Raw genomic sequence first — 15,920 nt, forward strand, 5'->3', positions numbered from 1 at the left:
AGCAGCATTTCCTTCTTTTTCATTTCTTATTTATTTTATTAACAGTATAATGGGAAAAAGACTACAAAATGTCATAAAAGAGATCCTTATTTTAGAGATAAATGTGTACCTAGGCAGCTGGGTGTCTGTCCATGGCTAATCATTATTACAAGGTCTAATCATAGATTTCTTTAAATCAGAGCTTTTTTTAAAACTGGTTATAACAAAGAACTTATTGCTTTCAAAATGCCTATCAATGAGTTTGCTGTTTCTAATCACAATGGCAAATAAATGCAACCTAATGATCCAGAATGCCAGGCATAAACCAAACAGGAAAACCTAGCTAAACTTCACGAAAGACCACCTGATTCTGAAGCAAATGATAATGAATCATACTTTAAGGGCTGGTACAAACCTGAAGAAAAACAGGCACTATACATCTACCACTAAATAAGAAAAAAATGAATTCAACTGCTGTCTTTTAAAATGTACATACATCACTTTGATGAAGTTTTTTTTTTAAAAAAAAGGTACAAGTTTGTAGACTGCATATGACACCCACCAAATAACAATCAAGGATTAAACTGGTTTAATGAAAACATGGATGCTGTGTGTGTCCAGATGGTATTATCTCTCTACTCCCATTGCTGATTCTCTTTCTGTCCTCACAGAAAGAGTGCCAGTAATGGGAGTACAGAGATAACACAGCTTAGCAGCTGAAACTGACAGTGTTGCTGGGCCCCAGGGAGCTCAAAGAAGTGAAGTTTTCCCAATTTCTGTTTCCTTTGGCTCACACAAATGTAGATGCTAAGAGAGTAAATAAGATGTGTGATATGATTCTGTTGCAAAAAGTCTATGGGTTTATTAGTATTTTTCCTTTCAGCTGTGTAACTGAGGTAACCCCAATGGATTTGTTTGTGAGCAAAAACAGTTTTGCCCTCCAGAGCAGAGGAAGGCTCATGGAAAGACAATCCCACATTCAACATGAAGTCCAGGAGAGAAACTGGCTTTTGATTGGAATTCTGGATTTTAGCTCCAGTTACCAGTGGTTTGAGCATTGGCCTGCTAAACCCAGGGTTGTGAGTTCAATCCTTGAAGGGGTCATTTAGGGATTTGGGGATTGGTCCTGCCTTGAGCAGGGGGTTGGACTAGATGATCTCTTGAGGTCCCTTCCAATCCTAATAATCAATGATTCTTCTTCTTCTCCAAGTAAGAATTCATCTCCTCCAGAAGTGGCATATGGAGGCTAGGAAAGAATTTCCCTCACGAAGAGAGGGGTGGGGAAGGTGAGAAGAGAAAGTTCTGAGTTAAGGGAATCATCCAGAGAAGCCCAAGGAGAACAGAGATCTCAGCCAGAGCTCGTAAAAATCATGCTCTGGAAGTTCCAGTCAACATGGTACCCATTAGCAAGGACATCAGGGAAAATAGGGACTGCTGGTCTATACCTTCCCATGGGTTGACATCTTAGCCAGCAGCAAGGAAACTGTGAATGACCTCGGTAACATCTAACAGCTGTTCAATTAGACCAGGTTCCATAACCTCACCTGTACACAAGATTTAGTGGTCTCTGAGAGATCTCTATCATTGCTTTGGGGACCCAATCTCTTACTCCATCACTAGAGTTGTTCATCCATGTCAATAGCCCTGACTATTGTACAAATAGCCCTTTTCTACAAATAGGCCTTTTAAAAAAATTCTTATTTTCAGTTTTCCTAGCCTCCTGTTAAGTTAAACATCACCACTCAGGATGTACTTGCCCAACTTTGTGTCTTTGACAGCAAGCACTGCTCTCATTAGTTTAAATGGCTTACTTGGGGTTTCCCTGTAAAGTTTCCTAAGCAGACTAATGCCTTACATTCAGAGTATGGAAAGTGCTTCCCCACATGGAAGCAGCACATATCCTCCAATCTGATACCTCCTTGAGAGTCCACACAGGTCCCAGTCAATCCTAATTGATTCCTAATGAAAGGACCTGAGGACCAGAAGAGGGTCTCCTTCCCCAGATGCAAGTGGGAGAAGTTCCCATAAAAGAAATATTACATAAAGATGTATTATTATTTATACTATGGTAGTATCTAGGGACCACATTCATATACTAGGACCTCACTGTGCTAGGAACTGTACAAACACATAAAAAGAGATGGTTCCTGTCCTGAGGAGCTTACAGTCCTGTGACTGTTGCACTGCTGACTCTAGTGGATAGCTAGCATTAAACACTATAATTAAGTGAACATTTTAAAAATAAGTGTTATTTTTAAGATGAGTCAGTTGTATGGGTATCAAAATGAACCTGTCAGCCATGGGAGTATCTCTTTATACCTATTTAAGTCTCACTAATGCTTATCGTTACTCTTATTTTTCATATTCACACCTTTGTTAATTAACCATGTTTTATACTGTATAATGTCTTAATATTGTTTACTTAATGATTTGATTTTAAGTTATTCAGAGCACTATGCACCCTCTTCACAAATACATTATCTGGAAAAAATATCAAAGAGTACAACTTACATGAAGCAAACACATTTATAAATCCTGTAACTTTGTATTTCCTGCTGTTTTACCTTCGTTCAAAACTCAGAATTGTCTTAAAATGTTGTCCTTCAGTTGTCTATGTTAGGCCTATATCATAATTAGTGAACAAGAATTTGAAATACAGTAACTTGTAACCAATTATATAACTACAGAAAAGAGAAAAAATGAATAGCATTTACAAGAAGAATTCTTAAGTAACATCCTTGAAAACATCTTTATTCACTGCCAAGAGCTCTTAATGTCACTATTATTTAAATTGGTGAAGTGTTTTAGGATATAATTTGTATGGAAGATAAATAAAATACGGTCTCATCCCACAAGTCTCTTCATACAGGTAGAACTAGACCCATATGGCATCACTCAGATTCTAAAGCTGTATAGAAGCTTCCAATTATGAAAGTGCTCTACCTGGCAAAACAGAAGGAAGAGTTAGTGACAACAGTTTGATATATGAAGAGCCAGGAACAGAAAGGTCCACCTCCTTCTCCTCCTCTTCATTTTTGTCCATCTCTTCTGATGGACCAACTTCTGGTCTTGCCTGAAGGATGACAAAGGCAGCAATAAAACAAAACAAACATGAAAATAGGAATAAACATTGCCTCTTAATCCATGTTTAGTTGCAAGGTCCAGTGTGACAAAGATAAGGATCACTATTTCAGTAAGGAATGCCCTCCAGATTAATGAATTTAAGTCTTGAAACTGATCAACTGAATGTCTTTCTTCTACCAGGCTGAAGAGTGTATGTAGATCACAATAGGCTTACAAAGGCAGTGAGCCATATAAATTCCAAAATATCATTAGTGGTAAAAATAATCAAGGCATTTGTGGACTGAATGGAAGTATCTGTAGTAATAGTGGGCCTTGGATTTGACTTAGTCTGACCCTTCTGTAACATTTCAGGAAAAGAAAATATTTTATGCTTGTATTGATATTCAACCTATAAAGCACATTTCTAATAGGAACAAAAGTGTTTTTAGTTCTTTTCATTACACTAAAATCTGCAACGTTTCCAACTGATAAAGCCTTTAAATAAACAAACCTACTAATCTTCTACATTTTCTGATGGGACATTATACCAGGTTCAATTACCAGGATATTGCCTATGTGCCAGCACACAGAGAGTTATTACTATTGCACTAGCATTTAGAGATCTGTCCTTAATTTGTATCTTCTTCTTTTGTGACAAAATGCCTTCCCTTTTCATTTGCAGGTGTTCACTAAGGGCTTGTCTACACTACCGCTTAACTTGATGTAAGCTATGTTGCTAAGGGGTGTGAGAATGACACCCCTGAGTGACATAAATTACATTAACTTAAAGCAGTGTCCAGACCACGCTATGTCTGCAGGAGATGCTCTCCTGATGACCAGGCTCCTGCCTCTCATTGAGGTGCAGTAATTACGCCAACAGAAGAGTGCTCTCCCATCAGTATAACATGTCTTCACTGGGCATGGGACAGCTGTGCCAATGTAGTATAGTAGTGTAGACGACCCCTGAGACAAGGTGGGTGAGGTAATCTCTCTTATAGGACCAACTTCTGCTTGCGAGAGAGACAAGTTTTCGAGCTTACACAGAGCTCTTTATCAGATATTCACTGAACATTTTTTCACAAGTTTCCATAAACTATGGTCTCTCTTAAAAAGTCTGTTTATTACATTTTCATGATATACAGCCATAGTACCATATGGAGCCAATTATGTAATAATGTAGGAAATCAAACCATAAGAAGTATTTACCAGAACCATAAAGTAGTAGTGATTACCCATTACTTCCTACACTCTCATATAGATAACCTTACATGAGAGTCTCCATGTACTCTTCCATTGTGTACATGTATTGAGTTAGGAATTTTGCAGGGTAAAATATAAGAGGAAACAGTCCTTCACATACACATAAAGCCATGAAACAAACAACATAATTTTCTTTCCATCTGCCTCCCCCCAAAAGGAGGAAAAGTACCTTAAAAGTATATGGAATACAGGAAGACAAGATTTTATCTGTAAAAGCAGCTGCTTTTACAGATCAAGATTTTATCTTGATTCAAAACAAACACCTATTACCTAAATAGGCAAGTTTGTCTCAAACTGAGGTATTAAGCAGGGCTGGCTCCAGGCACCAGCAATGGAAACAGGTGCCTGGGGCGGCCAGTAGAAAGGGGCGGCACTCCGTCCAATATTGGGACAGCACATCTGGATCTCCGGTGGCAATTTGGCAGCAGGTCCTTCAGTCCCTCTCTTCCACTTCGGCAGCAGCTCAATCCGTTTTTTTCCTTTTTTTTCCTTTGCTGCTTGGGGCAGCAAAAAAGCTGGAGCCAGCCCTGGTATTAAGCATGAGCTCAGGGATTATTATTTTGATACAACTTCCAACAGAGTCTGTGTCTCTAACTACTTCTCTATAATTCAAAGCCAGGTCCCAAACACTCTCAGAATAACAAAAGATACAAATCAAGGACCCTCTCTCACCTGTGTAGCCCCACTTACTAATTAATGAAGTAATAAAACTTGTCTTCTCTCTGCTAACTGAACAGTTCAGTGATGCCTTTGTAATCATTCTCCCTTTCTCAGGAGCTTATCCCAGCACTCTCTGGTAACTGTCCCTTTTACTGAGGAGTGACAACCAGCTACATCCCTAAGGTGGGTCATTTTGCTTCTGATTCTGCTGTGTGTTAGTTCATCTGGGCTAACGAGCAAGTATTCCTCTCCTTTCCTGTGGTTTTGCTCTTCCCTTTTCCATTTCATTTCTAAAGAAGTGGCACATACTCTCACTCTTTAAAATACAAAATGTCTACCTGTTCAGGAAGATGAAGGATGGTGTGTTCTTCAGAACCAAATTCTGACAGAGATTTATATGCTGAAATTGCTACAGTGGAATCCTAGGAAAAAAGTATCACAAGCTTAGAAGGCATTATTGCTGCATAGTGGAGACAGAACTCATTTGGTTATCCCCTAAACTAAGAGAGTTTATCCGCTAACAGTTGAGTGCTGAACTCTTATGAATGTCTTTGTTATATGTATTGAAGTCTCCTGTGAAGCATATACTCAATCAGTTATTTTCTGTATGCAATAAAGCACAATTGGGGAAAAACCCCTATCAAAATCAACACCCTTGTTGGTAGTCTCAACAGAGAGATCTATTATTAATGGAAAACCTGTCACACTAAGAATGGACCCCACCAGGCCAAGGCTAAGATATATAGGGGAAATGCAGGCAATAGGGGGAAGCTTCAAGTGGTTTTGACTGCACTGTCCTGGCTCTAAGGAGAAGCAGAAAAATTTGTCTCCAAGGTTGTCAGTCTACCTCCCTTCACAAACACCAAGATCAGTGAGAGAACTCAGCACTGACAGGGAAGAAAAATATTGCAGAAAATAAATAAATAAATGACACTGATACCAATATCTTCAAAGAGGGACGAGGGGAATCTTTAATGTATCCCACTGCCCACCTTAATTAACATTTTCCTGGCACCTCACTTACCTTGCTCTGAGTGTGGCTCCAAAGTGAGCTGACAACTTGAGCTTTAAATTTCTATAAAATTTAAAAAATATTTAGTTATAGATAGGCACATTGGGCTACGCAGTTTCTATTTAAGTAAGTAATGTGGAGAAAACTGGAGCAAGGAGTTATCAGCAGTTGAAAATGTACTGTACATTCAGTATTATGGATTTTTTACAGTGAGGCACTTAGATACCATGGAGATGGCTGCAGTAAAAATATCTAGATACTGTATCTTAGATTATCTCCATCTTTATCAAAATTTAGGTGGTAGAAATTATTCTATAAAAATACAAACCAAGTCTCCAGTCCTGCAAACACTTATGTATGTGCTTAACTTTAAGATTGCATGAAGTCTCGTGAAGTCAACGCCTGCATTTGCAGGATGGGGGCTCTCATCTTTTAAAGTCTGTCTACAAGGAAGAGCAAACAGAGAAAGGGAGTGTATGCACAAGCAAAAATAGTTTAGCAAAAAATATCACTGCAGGAGACTCAGGGTGGATTATCACACCTATCCTTTGATTTATTAGCCCAAGGGTGGGCAAACTTTTTGGACCGTGGGCCACATCTGGGTATAGAAATTGTATGGCAGGCCATGAATGCTTACAAAATTGGGGGCTGAGGTGTGGGATGGGGTGAGAGCTCCTGCTGGGGGTGCGGGCTCTGGGGTGGGGCCAGAAATAAGTTCAGGGTGTGGGAGGGGCTCCAGGCTGGGGCAGGAGGTTGGAGTGGGGGGTGAGGGCTCCAGCTGAGGGTGCAGGCTCCGGGATGTGGCTGGGTATGAGGGGTTGGGGGTATAGAAGGGTTCCCCAGGCTGGGACTGACGGGTTTGGAGGGGGATCAGGGCTGGGGCAGGGGGTTGGAACATAGGAGGGGGACAGAGTCCAGGTTCCGGGTGGCGCTTACCTGAAGCACGTCCCCTGTCCGGCTCTTACATGGAGGCATGGCCAGGCAGCTCTGCACACTGCCCCATCCACAAGCACCACCCCCACAACTCCCACTGGTCTCAGTTCCCAGCCAATGGGAGCTGCGGGGGCGATGCTTGGGGCACGGGCAGCATACTGAGCCCCCTGGCTGCCCCTACGTGCAGAAGCCAGAGAGGGGACATGCCACAGCTTTTGGGAGCCACGGCATGCACAGAGCAGGGTAAGCCCCCGACCCCGCTCCCTGGCTGGAGCGAGACAAGGTCCAGACCCCGCTACCTGATGGGAACTTGAGGGCTGGATTAAAACATCTGAAGAGCCTTATGTGGCCCCAGGGCCGTAGTTTGCCCACCTCGTATTAGCCTATTAAATAGCTCAAAGTGCACTCAGACTTGTTTTGATGGGATGTAAAAGTTAATACAAGAAAAAAACATGATCGAACACAATGAAAGTAATAGTATAATTAAAAAAACAACAAAACAAAACACTCTCCAACCTCAAAACCAAAGCCAAACACAGCGGATATAGCAAAGTAGGAGAAAAAGTGGAAAGGTTCTCTATGAAATGGCTAACAGCGGTTAAAATAAAACAACATATATGAAAAAGAAAAGTGGGAAGAGAAAGAACTAAACAGATATCAAAGGGACGAGAGTTGTATTGTCTAGAGGTCAAAACAGCAACAGGACAGTAACTTGCCAATGTAAGGTATAATAGTGGAACGTCTGCATTTGAAAAGAAACAGAAGCAAAGGAAAAGATTTGATAAAAGTTTTGTTGAGAGTTGAGTAGTTACAAAAGCACAGGTGGCTTTCCATACACTGCTGAGTGGTTGAAAATAAAATGCTTAATCTGGCAACCTACCTGCGAATTATGCTTATATGAAGGAAATGAGAGCCATCTCTTATAGACAAGCTACACCAACTACTGAAACATCTGTTTTCCCAGGGCTGTGGAAGGATACAGCTCAGTGGCAGAACCAAAGCATTGTTCTGGTGTAGACTGAGCTAACAAGGTTTCATAGAATCATAGAATATCAGGGCTGGAAGGGACCTCAGGAGGTCATCTAGTCCAACCCCCTGCTCAAAGCAGGACCAATCCCCAACAACCCTCTTGTAGGGCAAGAGGTACACAACTGTATATCATCAACATGCTGATCTATCTGAGGTATTCCCAGGGCACCTATCACATTTGTATCCAAGTGCTGTTGATAGTACACCCCATATTCAACCCTCTGTGGAGCTCTATGGCTATCCTGTTCTTCTTCACGCCCTGTCACAAAAATCAGGATAAGCAGAGAGGCACACATGCATCTAGACAAAAGCTCAATCCTTCATTCATTCCTAAGTCTGTGGCAGCCATAAGACAAAACCACCCCTTGTGTCACTCAATTACCAGAGGAAATGGCTGCCATCATCCTCACATTTATTCACTGGTCACACTGGGAAAAAGGGGGAGGAGGGAGCAACTGAAAATATTACTTCAAAAAAGCCCCAAAACTTTATTTGTACCACAAAGAGAACATCCCTGACTACGTGTCCAGGATTCTGAGGGAAGGACGCCCCTGTCCAGCTCTGCAGTGGTGGGAAGTTAACAGGTATGTACTTCGATTAAGTAGCCAATGTTTCTAAAGCCCTTTGAAAACAAAGTGCTATTTAAATGTAAAGATACAACTAATTATAAGTCAGGAGAATGACTTGGAACTTCCCTAAATGAGCAGACACAGTTAAAGCTGCCACTAAGAGAAAAAATACACTTTAGACCTGGGACACATACCTCATACTCATTTGTATTCACTGTTAATGAGGGAACCAGGCCAAACAATTCGTTCAGTGTTTTTAAAATGAGTGGACGGGTGTCACAGCTCAACTTTGGTGAGAGTGCGTTCCACGTAGAGCGAATACAAACAACCTGCAAGGGAAATAAATGCATCATTAGCACTGGAGATCTCAACTTGCATATCACGATATTGGTTTCAGCACTTTTCTGCCAATCTATGCTGGAGCAGGAATTAATACAACACACATTATAAATATGGCAAGCATGTTAAGACTTCACTTATTAACTGTCTCACAATACATTAAGCAATGTCATGTAACAACAGTAAATAACATCTCTCCAGATAATGCAGCTGTTTGAAATGTGGTGTCTTTGTGGAGGGAAGACAGAAAAAAAAAACTTATGGTTTCCAGAGCTCCCTAGACCAGCAGGAAGAGATCATCCTGCTAGTGCACATGAACTAGCAAATTGCAAGATGTGTCACAATTACCCTACTTTATTTGTTTTAGCTAGCTTAAAATCAAGCTGAATGTGGGAATGCAAGAGGCTGCAAGCAGGAGCAGCCACACTCCATCGGAGCGCCGCACAACAGAATGCTTTTAAATCACTAAAGCCAACCAAATCCTGAGAAATTTACTGAACAGACAGAAGGGGGGCAAATATTGCTGGGGCCTAAAATCTTTCAAAAACCTAAAATATCATGGCAAAATAAGTATAAAAAAGTTTTTTGAGCCACACCCCAGTACAGATAAACTTCTCAGAACCAACTTGCTTCAGTGCAATAGAGAGCAGGCCAGAACCCTGAAAAACAACACTAACTCTGCTTTATGGACAGTACGAACAGTATTTCCAACTGCAAGTTTTCAAAAATCATGAGAGTCAAGCACTCCAAAACCCTGAAATTGGATTAAAAATCACGGGATTTCTTTTAAATAATAAATCTGAGGAATGAGGAGGAAGAGCATATGCTTTCTGGCTTCTGAGTCCTTCGGATGCACTTGCTTCACCTTTTCAAAAACTTTTCTCTGCAACCAACAGGGCTGGAAACTTTAATTAAAAAAAAAGAGGTTTTCATGCAATCTCTTGATTCTGACCACTGTGGCTTTCAGAGAAACACCAAATATTGTGATTTGACAACATGGTTAACTAAATAGAATAAACTGCAGGCTTCTGTGACATGTAAAGAATAGAAAGTAAACTGGAAAACATGTCCATTTAGTTAACTAACTCAGGAGGAGGGGGAGTGTGGCAAGGTGACAAACACCCCTCAACCCCAGTGAATGTAAATGGAAGCTGAAAGCTTCCATCAACTTGCAGGATAGGTCACCTGGATTCAGAGGTCAGCACTTCTGAAAAGAGATTAGAAATCACTGAAAACCACATACATGCCAATGAGGGGGATAACACTTTAACAAAAAGGATCCTTACCCAATCTAATGTCCGCAGAAAGAAAAATAGAAATTCCTGAGAATTAAGTTAGATTCTGAAATGTATGTTGTGATGAACTGGGGCCGTATCTGTACAACCTGCAAATTCAGAATGATGTTGTGAAGGTGTATTACGAAAAACTGCCAAATTAGGAATGCCTATATGTATGTGGATTCACCATTGCTGACAAGCCCTGTAGAAGCCCTGACAATACAATAGAATGCTTCTCTGGACCTACTGAACCTATTTAGGGTGCAAACATCTCAGGACAATGGGTGAGCTGATTCCTCTGAAGGAAGCAGGGAAGGCAGAAACAGTGCAAACTTACTAGGAGTAGAAAGAAAGAGGCCATGTGGCCAGGAGAGATTTAAATAAAGTAACACAGGAACAAGAGCCAGGCAGGAAGAGAAAGCATAGGGTAAGAGAGAACAAACTCTCTCACAGAGGCGGGGTAAAGAGTTCCAGGAGGGAGAGGTTCCCAGTATGTAGCAGCCTCATGGGGCAGGGGAGTTCTGCCCACTTTCCTAGACCAGATGGCTTCATGGACTCTAGACAACCCACGGGACTCATACCGCAGCCCAAAGAATGTCCTGGATTGGTGGGCAAACTTAGGCGGGGGCATGCTGTGATAGAATACACCCGTGTTCACACCCTACACACTACAGTAATAATCTTTATACAAAGTATGCCTTGTAAAATATTGTTTAAAACTCAATTTGCTGATCACTATTATCATGGAAAAGGTGAAATTATAAACTTCAGCTGAGATCATGACTAAAAGTATGTTTTCCTGAAAAGTCTGGGGAGAGGTCAAACCAGGCCCACAGAGACAAAGCATAAACTGACACTGTAACCAGGTGTAAACAAGGCTGATGGACCATTACCTGCTAAGTGGCTATTCTTTGGCAGGAAAGAGGGACAAACCTCTACATCTTAGCAAAGAAACAGCATGGAGTTCCCTTCCACACACACTGCCTGTCACCTTCTTCCCAGCTGGAAATGCTTCTCAAAGAGGAGACAGGACTACAATAAGAAGGGACAGATACCCAAAGGACCTCCTTCTACCCATCGATTCACTATACCTAATTGGACCAAAGAAGTACCTATTGCACTGGAGGAGGGATTGTGACCCAAGACGTTTGGTCAGTAATACTGCCGGAGCATGTGGTGAGAAAACTTTGCTTTGAATTTAATATAGTTTGTTAAGTAAGACACGAGTAGCGTTGTATCTTCATTTTTCTTGTAACCAGTTCTGACTTTTATGCCTCATTACTTGTACTCACTTAAAATCTCTTTGCAGTTAATACACTTATTTTATCTAATCAAATGTATTTAAACTGAAGTATCCGAATAACTATTTGTAATAATAAGATTGCATAACAACTTGTATTGTGCAGGAGAAGACTAGGATGTGCAGGACATACATGTCTGGGGAAAGAACTTCAGACTGGTAGTGTTTTGGGGTCACTCTGAAGTATAACCAATCCTGGTGAGAGCCAGAGTGTAACCCAAGTGTGGCTGGCAGGCTGTTTGTGAGCAGCCCGGGGGAAACCACTTCAGCAAGGCATTGTAAGGTACCCAAGGTTGCAGGGCAGGGGTGACATAGCTGCTCATTAGTCTGGATTATACCCTGGTATGTCACACGTGTTTAGCATTTATAGTTTTGTATGATCTGTACTCTCCTGTGCTTTACGTGATTAAGTATAAGCTCATAAAAGTGTTACTCTGTGCAAAGGGTATGAGTGTTAAGTATCAGAGGGGTAGCCGTGTTAGTCTGAATCTGTAAAAGCAGCAGAGAATCCTGTGGCATCTTATAGACTAACAGACGTTTTGGATCATGAGCTTTCGTGGGTGAATACCCACTTCGTCAGATGAATGTAGTGGAAATTTCCAGGGGCAGGTATATATATGCTAGCAAGCAAGCTAGAGATAACGAGGTTAGTTCAATCAGGGAGATGAGGCCTGTTAGCTCAGTTGAGGTGTGAAACAAGGGGAGAGAACTGTTCTTAGTTGAAGCCATTCACAGTCTTTGTTCAACCCTGAGTTGATGATGTCAAATTTGCAGATGAATTGAAGCTCAGCAGTTTCTCTTTGAAGTCTGGTCCTGAATTTTTTTGCTGCAAGATGGCCACCTTAAGTCGCTATAGTGTGGCAGGGAGGTTCACAGGCCTTGTGGTTGCACGCCAATCCTTGCCCACAGACAACCTCCAACCTGAAACGTATTCTCACCAGCAACTGCTACCGCATAGCAGCTCTGCTCAGAACCAATCCATGCAACAAACCCCGTGCCAACTCTGCCACATATCTACACGGCGAGCCTCACAGACATAACCAGATCAGCCACACCATCACCAGTTCATTCACCTCCGCCACAATCCCTGATAACGCCATATGCAGCAATGCCCCTCTGCTATGACATCGCCAAATGACAGTCGCTACGGAAAAGGATAAATGACACAAATCAGATATTAGGAATGGCAATATACAAAAACCTGTAGAAGAAAACACTTCAACCTCCCTGCACAACTATAGCGACTTAAGTGGCATCTTGCAGCAAAAAACTTCAGGACAGAGTTCAAACGAAACTTGCCTGAGCTTCAATTCATTGCAAATTGACACCATCAACTCGGTTGAACAAAGACTGTGAATGGCTTGCCAACTACAACCAGTTTCTCCTCCTTGGTTTTCACACCAACTACTAAACAGGGCTCATCCTCCTGATTGAACAACCTCGTATCTCTAGCTTGCTTGCTAGCATATATATATCTGCCCCTGAAAATTTCCACTACATTCATCTGACGAAGTGGGTATTCACCCACGAAAGCTCATGATCCAAAACGTCTGTTAGTCTATAAGGTGCCACAGGATTCGCTGCTGCTTTTACGTATGAGTGTTGATCGCTTCACAACTGCTGCACCCTCTGAAAGAGTTATACTGAAACCAGAGTTTTGGCACAGGAGTGTGTTTAAGTAACTGAGGTATCTCAGGGGTCAGTGCTGGTCCCAGTCCAAGGGCAGGTGGGCTGAGGAGCCCCATTTCCAAGAAATGGTAGTAGACAGTTAGTGCCCTGGCAGTGTGCCAGAGAGGCCAATGGCAGAACCAGTTCTGCAGCCTGCAGAGGCTCCAAAAGCTTAACATCCTCCAGGGAATCCAGAGCACAAGGGACTGGATTTCCCCTCACAGCAGTCTTTGTGGAAGACCAGGAAAGGCTGCTTCTAGGATCCCTGACATGAGTCCAAGGTATTTCTCAAGAAAAAACAAGAGAATAACTACGAAAAGTTTTATCTGAGGCCCTAAATATGGATCTTAAAGTAAAGCCAATTTGAAACGAGAAATGTTACATACAGTATACCAACAAGCACAAATTCAACCAACACATGAGAAAGTGCAAGGATCACAGAATCCCTATCAGATAGTCAGGACCCAAACAAGATTTCTGTAATCTGGGAGACAATAATATGACATTATCTTACAATATATTTCTTTACACTGGAATGGTATTACTAGTTCCAAAGTGCTATTTTCATTTTTCTTTTCATCACTCTCAAATTTACTGTTTCATAATCAGTGAAAATGTTGAATTTTTTTTCCCTTATCAGATATGTCTCTTGATGGTTGCAAGAACGAAATCCAATAAAAACAAGAATTCAGTGTATTCAAAAATATATTTAGACCAACCATTGTATCACTAGACATGAGATTATTAACGCAATTTATCAAATCAATAGATTGTTAAATATCTCAGAGGAAGTGTTTGGAAGATTGTCTTTGAAACTTTTTATAAATCACTCCAAAAACATTTAGGCCTGGATTCAACAAGGCTGTTAAGCTTATGTTGAACTTTAAGTATGTGAGTAGTTTCACTGAATACATGACAACTTATAAACTTAAAATTATGCATGATGGTTTTAAAAGAGATTTCAGATTTAGACTTGTAAGGCACTGTTACCAAATTAATTAAAAATAGATTTTAAACGGCATCTGTTCAGCTAATAGATGCATCTCAAACTCATGTTTATAAAACTTTTATGTTATGCCACCATGTCTGAGAGGAAATGATGAGAAAGGTGTAGTATTCAGGTTGATTTAAAATTTGAGCATACAGCTTTCATAAAGCGTATTTAATGCAGACTTTCTAAAGAAGGAGGCCATGAATGTTTCCTTGGCTCTGATTCACAGACATCTGTAGGTATGGTTTTGTACCTACAGGGAAAGAAAACCAGTTCCCTAAATAATTTGCCAATAACTGTCGTGGTACTTCCAGAAATTCAGGAGAGTTTTTTTTTTTTTTTTTTTTTTTTATTTCATCCAATGCTTAGTCCAACAAAGGAAGAATTTTATGAAAGTTTTGGGCTATGAAAACAGAGTTATCTGATCTTTTCCTAATAAGAGCTAGAACACTGCTTTCACAATTGAAAGACGAAAGTCAGTGGTGCAAACCTGTGCTGTTTTGATAACTTGCCAAGAGCTTGAAGGCTGCACCTAATTTGCATATAATTTTATAGTTAAAAGAGGAAGGATGATCTTGTGGGTTTTAGGACAGGTCTGGGAATTAGGAGACACTGAGCAAATCAACCTTTCCATGCTTCAGTTTTTCCCAACTGTAAAATGATGTAATACTTACCTGCCTCACAGGTGTGTTGCACAGTTTAGCCAATGTTTGTAAAGCAATTTGAGCTCTTCAGATGGAAGACACTCTAGGAGTGAAAAGTATTCTTGCTATGTAATTTTATCAGAGCTAAATGCACAAATTTATTTTTTGTTGGTGCAGTGGACACAGCACTTCACAAATAAGATAAACAGAGAATGTGCTTTGAAGGCTGCAAGTGATGGCATAAAAATGAGAAAACTGGCACCGCTCCACTGAACCTAAAAATTCTTGATGGCCAGCTCTCTCCAATGTGCGTGCGCACAGAATATTGTTCATGTCTGTTTGGTAAGTGTACTATTTGTTTTTTTCAGAAGTAATTGTTGAATTAAGCAGTTATTTCAGTGACTGTGAAAACACTTTGGAGAACCATTTCAAATCTGTAAAGATGAAGCTTTTAGGAATGCCTATTAAGTCCATTTTAGGAACAGGCATATCCATAAATACGTTTTTATGGAAACTAATGTTGACAGCTACCAAAAAATAATCTCACTACATGTTGAGTGAAAATGACACCCGACACCCATCTACCCCCATTTTCAAAAACATCATTCTCAAGAATTAGAAAGACCAATACTACTTCAGTGTTCACAAAGACAGAGAAGTCTTCTAGGATTTGAAGAGGTATAACTTTTTTATGTGCTGGTCATTTAGGAAATGAGGCATCTTGATTTATCATGTGGAGAAACAAATTAAATAAAACAAATATATATTGCGGAGTCTGCTAAAGTACTGTAGTTCAGGAAAAGTACAAAACTAATAAGGGCAGCAAAGCATACTTTCATGTTGACTTTCTTATGAATCATTTATGCTCTACAGCTCCAGTAAACCGTAAAAGGGACAGTACTCTGAAAGCAGCTTCCATTTAGTACATAATTAAGCCACATTTATGTCCAATGGCACATCACATGCAATGACCAGACACGTTATTTATGTTGTGTGTTGAATTCCAAGACAGAACAAGGCAGCAAAGACTGAAAGAACAACAGTATATAACAAATGTCTTCCTCTATCAACCAACTGGATTTTTTTTTTAGGGTATATGTTGCTTCTTTGCTGTTGACATGAAACTGTGTGTTGTGACCCTCCATATAGTACTAGCTGTCACATCAAACACGCATAAAAGCCTTTGAAATACAAGT

General features: G+C 40.6%; 1 protein-coding gene across 11 annotated transcripts in view; it reads right to left on the reverse strand.

The window, feature by feature from the left end:
* FOCAD (focadhesin) overlaps nt 1-15,920 on the reverse strand; it is a 211,513-nt gene that overhangs the window by 80,603 nt on the left and 114,990 nt on the right. For all 11 annotated transcript variants that reach the window (XM_032797563.2, XM_032797567.1, XM_032797566.2 and 8 more), the window contains 4 exons: nt 8,700-8,834; nt 5,987-6,037; nt 5,301-5,384; nt 2,923-3,052 (listed from right to left, as the gene is read on the reverse strand). In XM_032797563.2, the coding sequence (XP_032653454.1) occupies nt 2,923-3,052; nt 5,301-5,384; nt 5,987-6,037; nt 8,700-8,834 (400 nt within the window). The remainder of the gene's footprint in view (nt 1-2,922; nt 3,053-5,300; nt 5,385-5,986; nt 6,038-8,699; nt 8,835-15,920) is intronic.

The sequence above is a fragment of the Chelonoidis abingdonii genome, chromosome 6, assembly GCF_003597395.2.
Source record: "Chelonoidis abingdonii isolate Lonesome George chromosome 6, CheloAbing_2.0, whole genome shotgun sequence".
In the NCBI taxonomy this organism is placed as follows: domain Eukaryota; kingdom Metazoa; phylum Chordata; order Testudines; family Testudinidae; genus Chelonoidis; species Chelonoidis abingdonii.